General features: G+C 31.9%; 1 protein-coding gene across 2 annotated transcripts; it reads left to right on the forward strand.

Moving 5' to 3' along the window:
- The first annotated feature begins 1,547 nt into the window (after positions 1–1,547).
- Positions 1,548–8,877, forward strand: RAD9 (cell cycle checkpoint control protein family). Of its 2 annotated transcripts, XR_005482456.2 has the most exons (12): positions 1,548–1,888; positions 3,925–4,044; positions 4,125–4,233; positions 4,531–4,782; positions 4,937–5,049; positions 5,299–5,363; positions 5,706–5,962; positions 6,099–6,252; positions 6,872–6,900; positions 7,010–7,159; positions 8,442–8,585; positions 8,804–8,877. XR_005482456.2 is itself a non-coding variant. In XM_039034893.2 (11 exons), exons 1-10 carry the CDS (start codon positions 1,784–1,786, stop codon positions 7,153–7,155), a joined length of 1,350 nt encoding a protein of 449 aa, XP_038890821.1. In that variant the 5' UTR covers positions 1,548–1,783; the 3' UTR covers positions 7,156–7,159; positions 8,442–8,877. The 2 variants fall into 2 exon arrangements, 1 of the variants encoding a protein (XP_038890821.1); XM_039034893.2 differs by having other exon boundaries at positions 8,442–8,877.
- The last annotated feature ends 5,355 nt before the right edge of the window (positions 8,878–14,232 follow it).

Raw genomic sequence — 14,232 nt, forward strand, 5'->3', positions numbered from 1 at the left:
TGTAGTTTTAGATAGGTTTTCAAACTTCAAGAGGTGTCCGATGAATTTACTAAATACAAAATTAAAGTTAGTTGATTAAGTTAAACATAATATTTAAATAATATATATCTAATAGATCAGATAATTTGATAAAATTTTGAGTATGTACGAATTCAATTTAGAGACACATATATTAGACATTTGTACAGTTAAGGGTTCGATTAAATATAGAACTCTTAAGTTAATGATATGTTAACACTCATCAAAACTCACAGATTGAATAACACACAACACCAAGTATAAATTTTGTGTATAGACGACCAAAATGTCATTTTGTCCATATGTCAAAAACAATGAAAAATAACAATTTTCATGATGCCATGTATTCCTTGCCAACTTATTTGTTTAGTGTGACGAGCAATAACTCTAACGTGGAAGAGCATATTATATTGGACTAGTTAAACACGACAACGAGCATGAGGAGGGAGAAGAGATGCAGTGTGAGAGAGTGACATAAACAAACTATTATACATCTTTATTTTCAACGTTGAGTTAAACCACTTTTCGATGTTCAAATTTGGGTAATTTGCACAATTTTTTTCTTAACCCATTTAACCTTCATTATATTCGCAAGCTATAATTGTTCACTGAGGCCATAATTACCCTTTTGAAAACATAATAGATTAATGGAAATAAAAAAAATGGATCCCATTTGATTACTTTTGGTGTTATTTACTTGTTATGCATTTGTACTAACACGTGAATCCTACATCCAGATATGTAATGAAATAATGCAATCTGATTAATGAATAAAGAGTACTCAATTCGATTGCGTATGAGAATTATGTTCTATTGTTACCATTACCGTTACAAAATTGATTTTGAGGGCATTTACTTAAAATTATAAATTTTGTCAAACTTACTATTACTGTTACACATACTTCTACATTTGAGGGTCAAACAGGCTAGCAAATCAGAGTTTATGGATGATTTGAACTTAATAGCCAAGAAATGCTTTTTCCGGCTAAAAGCACAAAAATAGGTAAAGGAATGGAAGCACATCTTGCACCTTCTATGATCCATTCAACCTGCCTCGGTAATGATAAAATTTCATTAGGATTTCATCGATTTTTAGTAAGGTTTAATAAACCCTGCCTCAGTCACCGTCTTCAAAATTTCGTAGTCCAACGAGAGATGGCTAGAGATGTCCACAAGACGGGGCGGGGTCGGGGATGTCATTCCCCATCCCCGTCCCAACTCCCTATTTCATTTTCCATCATCATGAAATTCTCCACGGGATTGAGCCAATTAATTTAAATAACTAACGTGAACAAATTTTAATCAAATAATTAACTTTATCATTAAATTGTTTATTATGATTAATTTTATGTGATAATTTGAATTTAAAAATAAATTACTCAAATTTTGACTTTAAAAAATTAATTATTTTTTAAAAAATAAATAAATAAAAATAAAATTATTTATATATATATATATATAATCTAAATTTAAATATAATATATATATAATAACAATAACATAAAGTTAGATAACTCTATTAAATAAATATGTAAAAACTAACGTCTCGGAAAATTTTTCCCCACTCGAGAGAACGTGCCCTCCCGGGGGAAATTGTATAGATGGCCTTCCTCCAACGTATCGAAAGTTGGATCCCATGCCCGTTGTTGTTATAGTCGGGGAAAAAAATAGGACTTTCGGTCTTTCTTGCTTCTTCCCGCCAATATAAAACCCGTGCGATTCTCTCTCTCTCGTTCGGTCATCGGGCGGCGAGGAAGTGAGATCAATGGAGTTTAGTCTGAGCGGAAATGCTCTCAAGACCTTCGCTCGCTCAGTCACATGCCTTGCTAGAATCGGAAACGAGCTCGTCATCCAAGCTTCTCCATCGCAGGTATTCCATATTCTCCCTTTTCTCCATAGTTCTTTCCATTTTTCCCCCGAACCTGCCTCCCTAGATCAGTTTCATCAGAGATTCTCACATCGTTCGCATCTGGCTTAATCAAGCGTTCGTGTTTAGTTTGATTGGTCAGTTGAGTTGTCTGTAAGCTCAATTGTAATGCTATGTTTTGATGAGTCCAAGATTAGGTGGAACTATCTGCATTTGTCTAAACGAATTCTCAAAATTGTAAATTGGCCGGTGAATCTGTATCCAATTTCTAGGCCATGTATGCGTGCAGAACGTGGTTAGCGACTTTGAGTGAAAATAACTTTTAAACATGTAAAATGTCACTGGTTAGTGATAAGCGAGCCGGATTACCCTTCACCAAGGTTCTTTCTACTGGTGAACTAGGAATCTGTGAAAGAGAGGTAACAGGTATCACATAAAAACTCCAAGAGTGATGCAAATGCTACTCTCTTGGTTTCTTCCCTTTCATCGGGTGAAAACCACCAAGCTTTCCAATTAGCTTGATGTACATATGAACTTCAATTCAGTAAGTTTCTTCATACTGGTATTGCCCAAGACAATGCATTAGCATCTAATAAATCTTTAACCAAGTAAAAGGAGTCAAGCCAGAACCTGACCAACCATACAAAAGAGGTATCCAATCCAAAGAAAGAGAGAGAGAGAGAAACAAAAAAGTAAGAAAATTTCAACAATGGATACATTTACGTAAGTTCAGGGTTTAAATGGATACAATCATTAGTTTAGGATTTAAATTGATATAACCCTAAATACAAGTAAGTACAAAAATACATTAAATCCTGCAAGAAATCTATTGTTATTCTCCAGGCATGCCTTGGAAAAAAACATGCTAAAGGATCCTTCCTTGTCACGAAATGATAGATGCATTAAAAAACTCCTCCATCATAGAGCAACGATCTGCAGACTCATGCAAAATGTCTCCCTTTCAACGACTTGCTTCTTGGCTTACAAGACTCATCTCACCTCCTCTACAACAAACCTTTGTGCTACTCTCTTTTATTAAGTTTTTGAAAAAATTTAAAACTTCCTCAGTTATATGTTATTGTACAAGGCCTACTTCTTCATCTGAGATAACTTTAGCCAAGAAACTCTTCCCTTTTCCAGCTGCCAAAACCCGTGGAAAAACAACTCATTCTCTTCTTTCAACAGTTTGATCTTGTCCATTTGAAATGATCTCATCTTATCCTTGAAATGTCCTTGCACAATTGTTTTCTTGCCATTTGTCATGCAATCGATATCCCCTCCCCCCAGAGGACCCACGTGAATTTTAGTAATCAACACATCCAATTCCAGTCTTTCATTCCCTTTTCATCTCCAAACATACCATCTTATACATAACGATGACTTTTATTTTATATATCAACATTCTTTTGAAATAGAAAAACCTTTCATCAATATGCGGGAAGTTACAAGTTTAGTTTAAGATTGAACCAGTAAGTTAGTAACCCCAAACCTCCATCCAAGGACTTACTTTTCACTGCAACTAAAAATTGAGTGAACTTTACAAAACTATGACTTTTATCGTATATATCAACTCTCTTTTGAAATCGAAAAACTTTTCATCGTTATAAGAGAAGTTACAAGTAAATGTTTAGCATTGAACCAGTATACCCTAAACCTCCACCCTATTCAAATTACAAGGACGTACTTTTTACTGCAACTAAGAATTGAGTGAACTTCGTTTTTTCCTTTTGAACTCATTATCTTTCATGCTAGGAGTTTAAATCATACACCCTCTCTTCCCTTTTGGTCAATTGGAGATCTCTTACATAATTCCTTTGGCTTGGGCTTTGGCCTTTTTTTTTTGTAAATTTCATACATCAACAAATTTGTTTCTTATGGGAAAAAAAAAAAGAATCGAGTGAACTTTGGTATGTAAATAGCTAAAACCTTGAAGCCTGCTTTGCTTGTTGAATTGTTTTGGCATGGGCTGCCTGGCTCAAATATATGGGAAAAAAAAAAAGAAACAATTTTATAGCCCATTGTTTTATTATCAACTTCAGCTTGCTTTTTACACCCTCAATGCATCACGGTCTGCCTATCAAGCTATAACATTTCAGACTGGGTTCTTTGATGACTATGCCATTTCTGGTAATCAAGTGCAATGCAGTGTTCTTTTGAAGGTACGCATGATATTATGTTGAATTACATTCACCAACAGTATTTTACTTCACCCCAATCCTTACCTATTTTGCCATGCCAGGCTGTTTGCTCTGTTCTTAGGACACCAATTGCCAGTATAGACCATCTGAAAGTGCAGTTGCCAGATCCTGATGCATTGAAAGTGCGATGGAGTTTGGAATGCTTCAATGGTCAGTTGCTTTTTCCAGTTCTTATGAATATGCATACATTTGTGTTAAAGCCATATTCAAATGATCTATGATCATTGGTAGATGCAGATGCTGACAAATTGAGGTTGTCTAACTTATATTGGTCCAATATGTTGACACTGATTGATTATAAATCATCTGATAACCACAACTGAAGAGTTCAACTAAAGCAACAAGGGTTGTTGGTCTTACAAAATGCTTTTGTGTTTTCAATGCGACTTGGTCTTATAGTTTTGTGATCAATAAACTTCAAATACATCAATGTTATCTGGCATGCAGGAATGAAGAAAACATACTGCATTTCTTGCAACATTGAGCCAGACATACAACACTTGTCTCTTGACAGGAGGCAGTTCCCAAGTGACTTAGTCGTGAGACCTCGAGATCTGAACAGATTACTCTCTAATTTTCAGTCATCCTTGCAGGAGATCACTATTATTGCAACAGAACCAACTTCATTACCTTCTGAAGCTGCAAGTGAGATTGAAGGAAAGGCTGTTGAGCTTAGAAGCTACATAGACCCGACCAAAGGTGATAGTGATATGTGCAAGCCTAGATCAATTAATATATTCCACTATAGAATTTTCCCCTAATAATTTTCTCAATTTAGATGTTGATGCTTGAAAATTTGATACTTTCCGTGGATATACCAAAATTTAGGTCATGCCTCATTGTTTAAGTGCAGACAATGATGCACTGCTACATACTCAACTTTGGATAGATCCTAAGGAAGAGTTTGTCCATTATTCTCACAGTGGAGATCCGGTAGACATAACGTTTGGAGTAAAAGAATTGAAGGTACTTTTATTTAAGCTTTGAAACCTCCCTTGTGAATTCAATTTTCATTATTGAGTTCAGAATGCTGCTCCTCTGGCGGTACTACTAAACTTCTCTTCTTTATGCTTTTGGTGAGTTGATAGTATTGTTGTTGTTATTTTTCACAATATTGAGCTATATATCGGAAGCATGATTAATTTGTAGCTTTTCTTTTTTTGATATTCGTGGTTAAGGCATTTTCTTTACATTACTTTCATCGTCAAATTTCAGGCATTTCTTTCTTTTTGCGAGGGCTGTGAAGTTGACATCCACCTGTATTTTGAAAAAGCTGGAGAGTAAGAATTGCACATATTACTTGTCCTCCGACTTCTTTGTTTATTTATTTATTCTTGCACATATTACTTGTTCTCTGACTTCTTTGTTTATTTATTTATTCTTTTTGCTTCCTCTTTTACCTTCTTTTTAGTATTTTCTCAATTTCCTTAATAATTGAGGACCTCTGACTTCTAATTATCATAATGGTGCTAAAATACCACGGCTGATCTTCTAACCGCTTGACTTAGACTTCAAAATATTTCATTCATTTTCCTGGTTAGAACTTGGTAACTATGGTTCTGAATGAAATACAAAGTTAACCCTTGTTATCAAAAGATAGGATTTCATATTTGGGTATGCAGGCCAATCCTAATGGCACCGAAATTCGGTCTGGACGATGGTTCAAGTTCAAACTTTGATGCTACACTTGTACTTGCCACCATGCTTATATCACAGCTCCATGCGGGAAGCCAATCACAGCCTCCACAAGAGGCTGCGAATGTGCATGGTGAATCTGATCACAGAGCTGGCTCCCAAGCACATGCAGAGCAAGATGGGTCTAGAGCTAATGTTTCTGGGCATCCATCCGATCATACCAGAATATGGTCTGAACTCTCAGGTCATTGTTTTTATTCAGGCCTAAACCTAGTCCTTTTGTATCCCTGTCACATTTTCATTGGTTCTCTCATCTGAGATAGGATTTTTTTAGAAATAGGCTGTTTTGTATTTTAAATCATCCTTCAAACCTTTTTCAGGAAGTGCACCAAGAAGCGGTAACGGTGCTGAAGGACAGGTACAAGCTGAGAGAAATTTGAGTTCTTCTGAACAGATGGAAATTCAAAGGATTAGTACAATACAGATTTCGAAAGCTGGGTGTGCTCAAGAAAATGACCAAGTTGGTCGTGCTAGGTATCCTTTAGAATGCAACTTGTTTCCATATTGATCAGTTTTGAATCGATCTTTTGGTTATTTTTCATATATGATGACGTCTATTACTTTTTCGATGAACTTTGTTCCAATACGTGACGGTTAGTTTACTGAAGAAAACTGGGTACATTGACTCCATCTTTCCTGTTTGGATTGAACATCTACTTTCTGTCGAGAATATTCATAGTATGGAGTTTCCCTTTTTTTTTTTTTGATAAGAAATAAATTTCATTGATATATATTGCATCTTTTTAACAAATGTCTTACGGCTAATATATAATACGCAAAGCAGTAGGCAACAGTTGACTAAAATAAGAAAACATTATTGAAGAATGAGATTCACGATTGATAAGACTCGGCAGACTGAAAATAATAAAAAGACTACAGCAGAGTTTTCACTGGGTGGTATTCAGTGAGTAGAAGGTTGAGGCATATCATTGTGCGACAACTGTACTATGTCATAACTTATACCTGTAACTGTCTCACCTGATCAAACTCACCTTAGAGTCCCTTTCTAATTCTTGGTTCGAATAATTTTTTTATCCCGATATATTGGCTTATAGTTTTTAAGTGACTAAGTTTACTTTACTGTTTAATGTAGTGACCATTCTATGGGAAGAGAACGTCAAGGTCAGTAGATACCTCATGAGTCATTTAAGTCATTTGCTTAAACTAGCATATTTTGTTACTCCTGCAGCTAGTAGTAACATTTTCCTGTTGGTTTGCACGATACTCTCAGAGAGGTCTGATATAAATGGTCCTGCCGTTTCTCAACATCATCCCAGTAACTGGGTAGATGAAGAAGACGAGGATGATGACAACGATGATGGGGATGATAATGAATTGTGTGTTCAGTCAACTCCACCATACTATGAAGAACAATAGAAAGGTATTTTTATTTTTGTCTACGTTGCATGTTGTATCTACGTTCTAGTTGGCTCATGAGTCTAATTTGAATATTGAGCCTTCTTTCCATTTAGTATATCTTTTTCTGTTTGACTCTGCTCATTGATTGTAAATTTAGCAATGTGGTCCCTGTCTCTTTCGAAATTATCTGAACCATGTCACTGTCTGAGGTGTGACATGTACCTTTCCCATTAACGGCATAATAAACTTTATCTACCACTTCATATTCAAGGTAGATTATGAGCTCTCCTATAACAGGTGTTTTTTCCATACGGATTATTTTGTGTTCTCTTCCCCCTCTTTCTTAATTTATCTAACAGGAATTTTTGTTTTTGTTTTTTGTTTTCTTTTAAATCTCCTTCAGCGGCTTGATGATTTTTCCTATTCGGATTTATGCATCAACAGCGATAATTTTGCAAGTCATTTCTTTTATAAGAAATATCCATTAAAGTTTATAATAATACAAAGTGTAAATACGGGAAATCATCAAGCTGCTGAAGGAGATTTACACTTTGTATTATTATAGAACTTTAATGGACGTTTCTTATAAAAGAAGTGACTTGCAAAATTATCACTGTTGATGCATAAATCTGGACAAGAAGAACGTAGTTTGAGAGAGGAGATTACCTGCAAAATAATTAGAATAGAACACTGGTGTGGTGCTTGGCACAGAAACTCCGATACTTGAGTCAGTTTTTAACAAAGAATCAACAAGTTTTTTAGGAGGGAGAACAACTTACCTTTTGTGGTGTTATGACTCCTTAGTTAGTGGGGAGGGAACCATGGGGTTTTCCTAGACCTATTTTGAATAGGATTCGAGGAGGCTAATTCAGGCTCCGTCAGGTAGGTCAAGACTGTGCCCCACGGGAATTGGCCTCCACAGAGGATATAGGATGGCCTCGGCCAAGTCGAACGAGTTGGGCCATTGGCCCAACTCTCTCTCTTTCCTTATCTTTTCTCACCTTGGACCGTTCTGTTTCAGTAATGTGTAATTTACCCTAATAACAATAATGAACTTCGATCTAGATGTATCTATGTTTGTCTTCTAATTATATAGGTTAAATGCGTTTTTTTCCTTTTATATGCAAATCCGGACATGCTGAGAAGAAAAGGCATGTAAATATATCTTTGTTTTTGAAATATTTGGGCGGGCTAGGCATTTTCCATTTTCCCTGCATTATTGAATCACGTTTTGTACTGTTTGACACATGACCAGTTGTCTGCTTTCTACACTCTACTCATGCGTGCTTGCCTGCATTTGGCAGGGTAAACACATACCTAGTTGATTCACTCATCGAAGCTCGACATACATAATCTGTATGACGTTAAATAGGGGGGCCAACGTCCCAAAGATGCCATCGCGTATGCTCGGTCCTCCTGTGGAAGTGTGGTGTAATATCAGCCTGGGGGTGAGCAGATGCCAACTCTTCTCAATTACCTAGTGGTATCTGTATCCTTGGCTTGATCATAGGGTCATTTTGGTCACATAAATTGTTATGGTTTTAGCATCGAGTCCACTTTACTGTTCCAGTATATAGTGTTGTGAACAGAATCAGTTGTTGGTTTGGGGTCCTTTGTACTGTCTTCATTTGCATTAATTTCAGGTATTTTCTAATGTCAATGTTAGATAGATATGATGCCCTGGAAGCTGGAATTTTCAAATCTTATGTGAAGTGAAAGAGCTAAAGTTTTTTACTGAAATGGGAAAAGCTTGGTGAGCCCTCTCTCTCTCAAATTTCGAGAACTTTTCATAATATCTCCTTTCATTGATTTCCATAAAAGTAAAAATTAAAGAATTGTGAGATCTACGAAAATAAATTAATAATAAATTAATATATCATTTGATGATGTGTCAAATAACGAATGAGAGTAGTAGGTACTATTCTGGTACTAGAAATATTCTTCCTCCTCTAAAAAAGCATAGTGAGCCCTCCTTTAATTCTTCCTTGATAAATTGCTCGATTTATCATGTTTACTTGATTGTTTAATTTATCTCTCACGTCTTTCTCGAGGATGAATTCAAACCTCTAACTTGTGAAAGTAAGTAGTGTCTTGATCAAGATCAATTGAGCTATATTTAGGTTGGTTTCTTAGTTGACACTTTTGAATATGATTAAAAAAACTTGTCACTAACTTTCATAGAATTGACAATTTAATCCTTGAACTTTGGTAGTTTGTGATTTAGTCCTTAAACTTTAAAGTTTATAACCATTTTGTTTGTGATTGATTGAAATTTCTTATATATATAGATCAATAATTGATTATATACTAAATATATTTATAGAAAGTAAATACTTAGTTGTTACATAATAAAAAATATGGTACTTAATTTTGACTAGATTTCTCAAAATAGGGACTAAATACACGGTCTAAATTGTTTAATATTGAAATGTAGGTACTAAATTGTTATTTTCATGAAAGTTCAAGGATCGGAAATATTATTAAACCTCTTAAATGTAAACTTTGATTATGCTAGTTTATTGTTTTTTTGTTTTTGTTTTTTAAAATCTACACCCTTATTTGTTTTTCTAACTTTTTTTTAAGGTATTGTAATTAAAGTGTAGGGTGGGTGATCGAACCTCTCGAGGTTGATAATACAAGCACTGTCATTTTTCCAACTTTTGTCCTCACGCTAATACACGTCAATTTATATAATAGACATGACGTGTCTCATCAATATTCCATCTCATTGTTAGTGTTGGCAACATGTATTAATTAGAGGCATAAGTAGTCATTGTGAAAATTTTAAAATATAAAGATTAGATAGACAACAATGTTCATGAACTATATGAATGATTTTTATAATGATTGCTTATTTGATAATTTGGTTCTTGTTTGTGCATGAAATTTGCTCACTTGGCATTAGTTTGTGTTCAAATAGAATTTTGATTTTCCATGGCATGTTGGAGATGATGTATTAGGTTTTTAGATTTACTGAAACTTCAAATGGATTCAACGAATATTTGTGAGAAGTATGAATTTGAAAACAATTCTTTTTTCTATTTTTAGTGTATTCGAAATTTGAATTTATAATTTGATGTAAAATTACATTATAAAGAATAAACTTTTTGATAAATATATTATATTATTACATGTTATAAACTCATCATTTTTCTTTAAACTAAGATATGTATGTCATTCATAATACATTATAAATTATATTATGTTGTAAAATGATAATCATACAAAATTTATAATATAAAACATGTTTATAAATTAATTAATAGTTATTAATTAAACTACAATTATTTTGATGGTATATTATGTACACTTTGATTACTCATTTAAATTAGGATTCAATTTCCAAATTTGGTACCAAATAAAAAACAAACACCCTCAACTTTTTAGAAAGAGAAAAAAGTAATTATAGGGGAGAAGATTGGGCTCTCAAATTTAAGAAGATTTGAGTGCAAGGGGGGCTGAGAAAGAATATTTCAAAACAGGAGGTGCAAATTGCAATATAATTAGAGTTCACTATTTATATCAGTTGATTTTGTAGCATTACACAGGAACATGCCACAATTCATTCTCATTCATTTCATGTTTATATGCATTTATGGTAATGGAACCAACTAACCATAGTAGTCATGCTTTATATAGTTATATAATGTATGGGATATTGGGATTTCTAAAAAAAAAAAAAAAAAAAGTATGGGATGTAGCAACCAAATTTTTGTTTTTGCCTACATGATGGTGAGATAATGATATTTTTTTTTCTTTTGTTTTTTTCTTTCAAGAAAAAAAAAACGTTTTCTTTGTTTTTAAAGAAATTATGGCCACAGTTTTTGAAAAATAAAAGAGAAAATAAGTATTTTTATAATTTGAAAATGGAGTAAGAGTTTACAAGAGTTTTTATTATTGTTGTTGTTTTTATTTTTTTATTTTTTTTTTTAAGAACGTGAGTGCAAATAATTTTGTAAAGCTTGACTATAAAAGAGGTTAAACTATGCAAAAATATCTCTAAGTTTGGGAACTATGCCCTAAAGTTTCTATCTTTTTATCATTAAACTTTGAATTTTATTTTTTTAAAAAAAAAAGTATATTATGAGAGTTTTTTTCCAATCAAAATAAAATAAAAATTGATGTGATAATTAATGAGTAAAAATTGAGAGAGACAAATGTGATGTTATTTACATCATTCACATATATTGACATGGTAGTTGATGTATGATATGAGTGCTACCATCTTTATCTTTTATCGAGTTGCAAAAAATGTCATATATTACTTTAATTTTTATTTATCAATTGTCGTATCAATTTCTATCATTTATCTTAACAAAGAAGATATTTTTTGGAATAATTTCAAAGTCAAGCGTATAAATGACATGTGTCAAAGTCGAAAAACATAATTAAAATCTAACTCAAAGTTCGGACATATTTTACCTATTTCAATTTTCAAATGAGAAGACGATAAAAAGGCAATTGCTATAGATTTAGGTGAGGAACCTCTACGATCTAAAAAGAATAAGTATTAGAAGGGTGTTAAGTTTAATCATGGTTTACTCTGTGATAATTTTTGGTTGAAAATACTCTAATTCTCAAAGAAGAAAAGAAGGTACCATTTCTGAAATTGAATAAATTCTTGTCTTTATATTTATTCCACATAATTTTATTCGTATTTATTTATACATCCTTTAAAAAAAAAGGTCATTATATTCTTAGCTTGTCCATGTCCATTTTCCTCAAAATAAAGACAAGCTTTGGAATTTGAGAATAAATTAAAGGATGAAAAAGTATAACTTGCAACAGAAAGATGACAGCAAGAAAAATCTTTGGAAGGCCTTTTGAATTCATTGATGACCAATTTGAATGGCCTCTTGAGAAAGCTATCCAATGACTCATTTTTCCTCCACTTTTTAGTTAGTAAACATTTGAAATCATTTACAATTTTGGTTTAATGGGATTTCATCATTTATATATTTATTTATTATTATTTTTTTAAAAGGATAATTTCTGCTAATTATACATTTATCTATGCTTAAATTAACATGTCATTTTTGTCTTTATTTATGTTTTCGTTCTATTTAAATTCTTTGTTTGTAGGTGTAAAGAAAAATAACCCAATGAAAAAGTTTTGTATAATGCTTGATAATTTTGTCTTTTCAAGATTTTGAAATTCTATTTCACATTATTTAGGCCTTTTTCTTTTGTTTGTAACAATTTTTTTTTTATTTTTTAATTTTGAAGTTTATGTTTGTTTTCTTCCAACTATTAAATTATGATTTCACTTTTGTTTTTAAAAAAATTTACTCGAGTTCTTAGTCAAATTCTAGAAATAAAAGAATTTTAAAACTATTTTTTTTTTATTCTTTCAAATTTTTACTTGATTTTTGTAAGTAATAGTAGAAAGTAAACAACAAAATATATAAGCTTGTGGATAGGATGTAAGAGTAATGTTTATAAACTTAATTTTAAAGATGAGTTTCTTCCTAAAGAAAATCCTATATTTCATGAAAATCTTAAAATTATATGTGAGTTGAGCTAAGCTCTTGTTGGCCAATTTTTATATATTCTTTCCTATTTTGAAGCTAGTTTAATGATGAGGAGAGAAAATACATTTATTATAGAGAGATGATGATTTAATAAAAAAAAAATCGTTTATCAATTGGAAAGAGAAAATATATTTATTGTAATTTTTTTCATTTTTCAATGTGAAAAAAAATGCATTTGATGAAATTTTATTTTCTATTTACGTTGGTTTTCACGTATCAACTTATTTGCCTTTTTTATGGATTAATGGTTATTTTAAATATGTCTTATAACATTTTGACGGATTAATATTTATTTTAAATATACCTTAGAACATTTTGTTAGGTATTTAAAATATTCTAACCAATATATGAAATATATTACAGTTTATAAATTAGAGATTAACTCTATGTTTGACATAAATCACAATATAAACTAATATATGAAATATATCACAGTATATGAATTTTCATAAATTTTATTTACACCACAATATGTATATCATAATACATTAATGAAAAAAACGGTGAAGTTCTGCAGCGGAAGCGGTGATCGGCCCAATTTTTAATTTTCACATGATGAAAAGATTTACATAGTAAATATGCATAGTCCAGGAAAAATTACAACATGCAATTGAAAGGGGAAAATAGCGTTAGAGTTTAATTACCCTTGAAGAACTCGCAACCTTCACGAATTTCCTCTTCTCCGGTCACGAACAACCACAAACAAGTAAACTTCTAGAACTTACAGTAATCCAAGAAGGGCACCACCACAAGAAATTCCTTATTATTATTTGTTGTGTAAAGAATTTCATGAGGCGTGGGCTCTGAGTTTTGGAAGAGGAAGAGTAGATTTAAAGAGGAGAAAAGGTTTTTGGGGAATTTTTTTACATAGAGATATGGACATTCAGATAGTCTGTTAAAAAAAAAAAACAAATTGTGAAGAGGAAGAAGATCTCGTAAAACTGCTCATCGCACACGTTCCACTGAGAGAAAATTAAGAGGAGGGAAGTTATTTCCCTCCCTTTAATTTCAAAAAATATATTAAAATTGAAATTAATTTAATATATATATGTGTGTAGTAACTAACTTATTATGTGTATATATTACTATATGTTATATCGTATACAACATATAACCTATAATTTTAATATTGTATCCAGTACAATATAACCTATAGTTTAATTTTCACTCAATAATGCATGACATTTAATATCAATCACATTTATACTTAATTTAATAATATGAATCTCATTCATATAATTAGTATTTGAATCATATTCAAATATTTACTTCATCTCAGATAAATTATATATTATAATGTATCAAATACATTATGTTAATTATATTACATATAATTAATTTAAATCAATTATATCACTTATAATTATTTCTATCGATTAATTTGAACAATTCAAATTAATCCAAAATTAATTCTCACCGATCCTTGTTGAGCTACATAGGGAACCTTATGGACCTGTATATTGAAGCTTCAATGGTACTTGAGTAATTAATTAAACTCATTTAAGTAAATTATTAAACGTCCATTAAATGTCGATTACTCTACTAAAGACCAACAACTACATTT

This window comes from Benincasa hispida, chromosome 6, assembly GCF_027475165.1.
Source record: "Benincasa hispida cultivar pf3 chromosome 6, pf3_genome.v1.1, whole genome shotgun sequence".
NCBI lineage: Eukaryota > Viridiplantae > Streptophyta > Magnoliopsida > Cucurbitales > Cucurbitaceae > Benincasa > Benincasa hispida.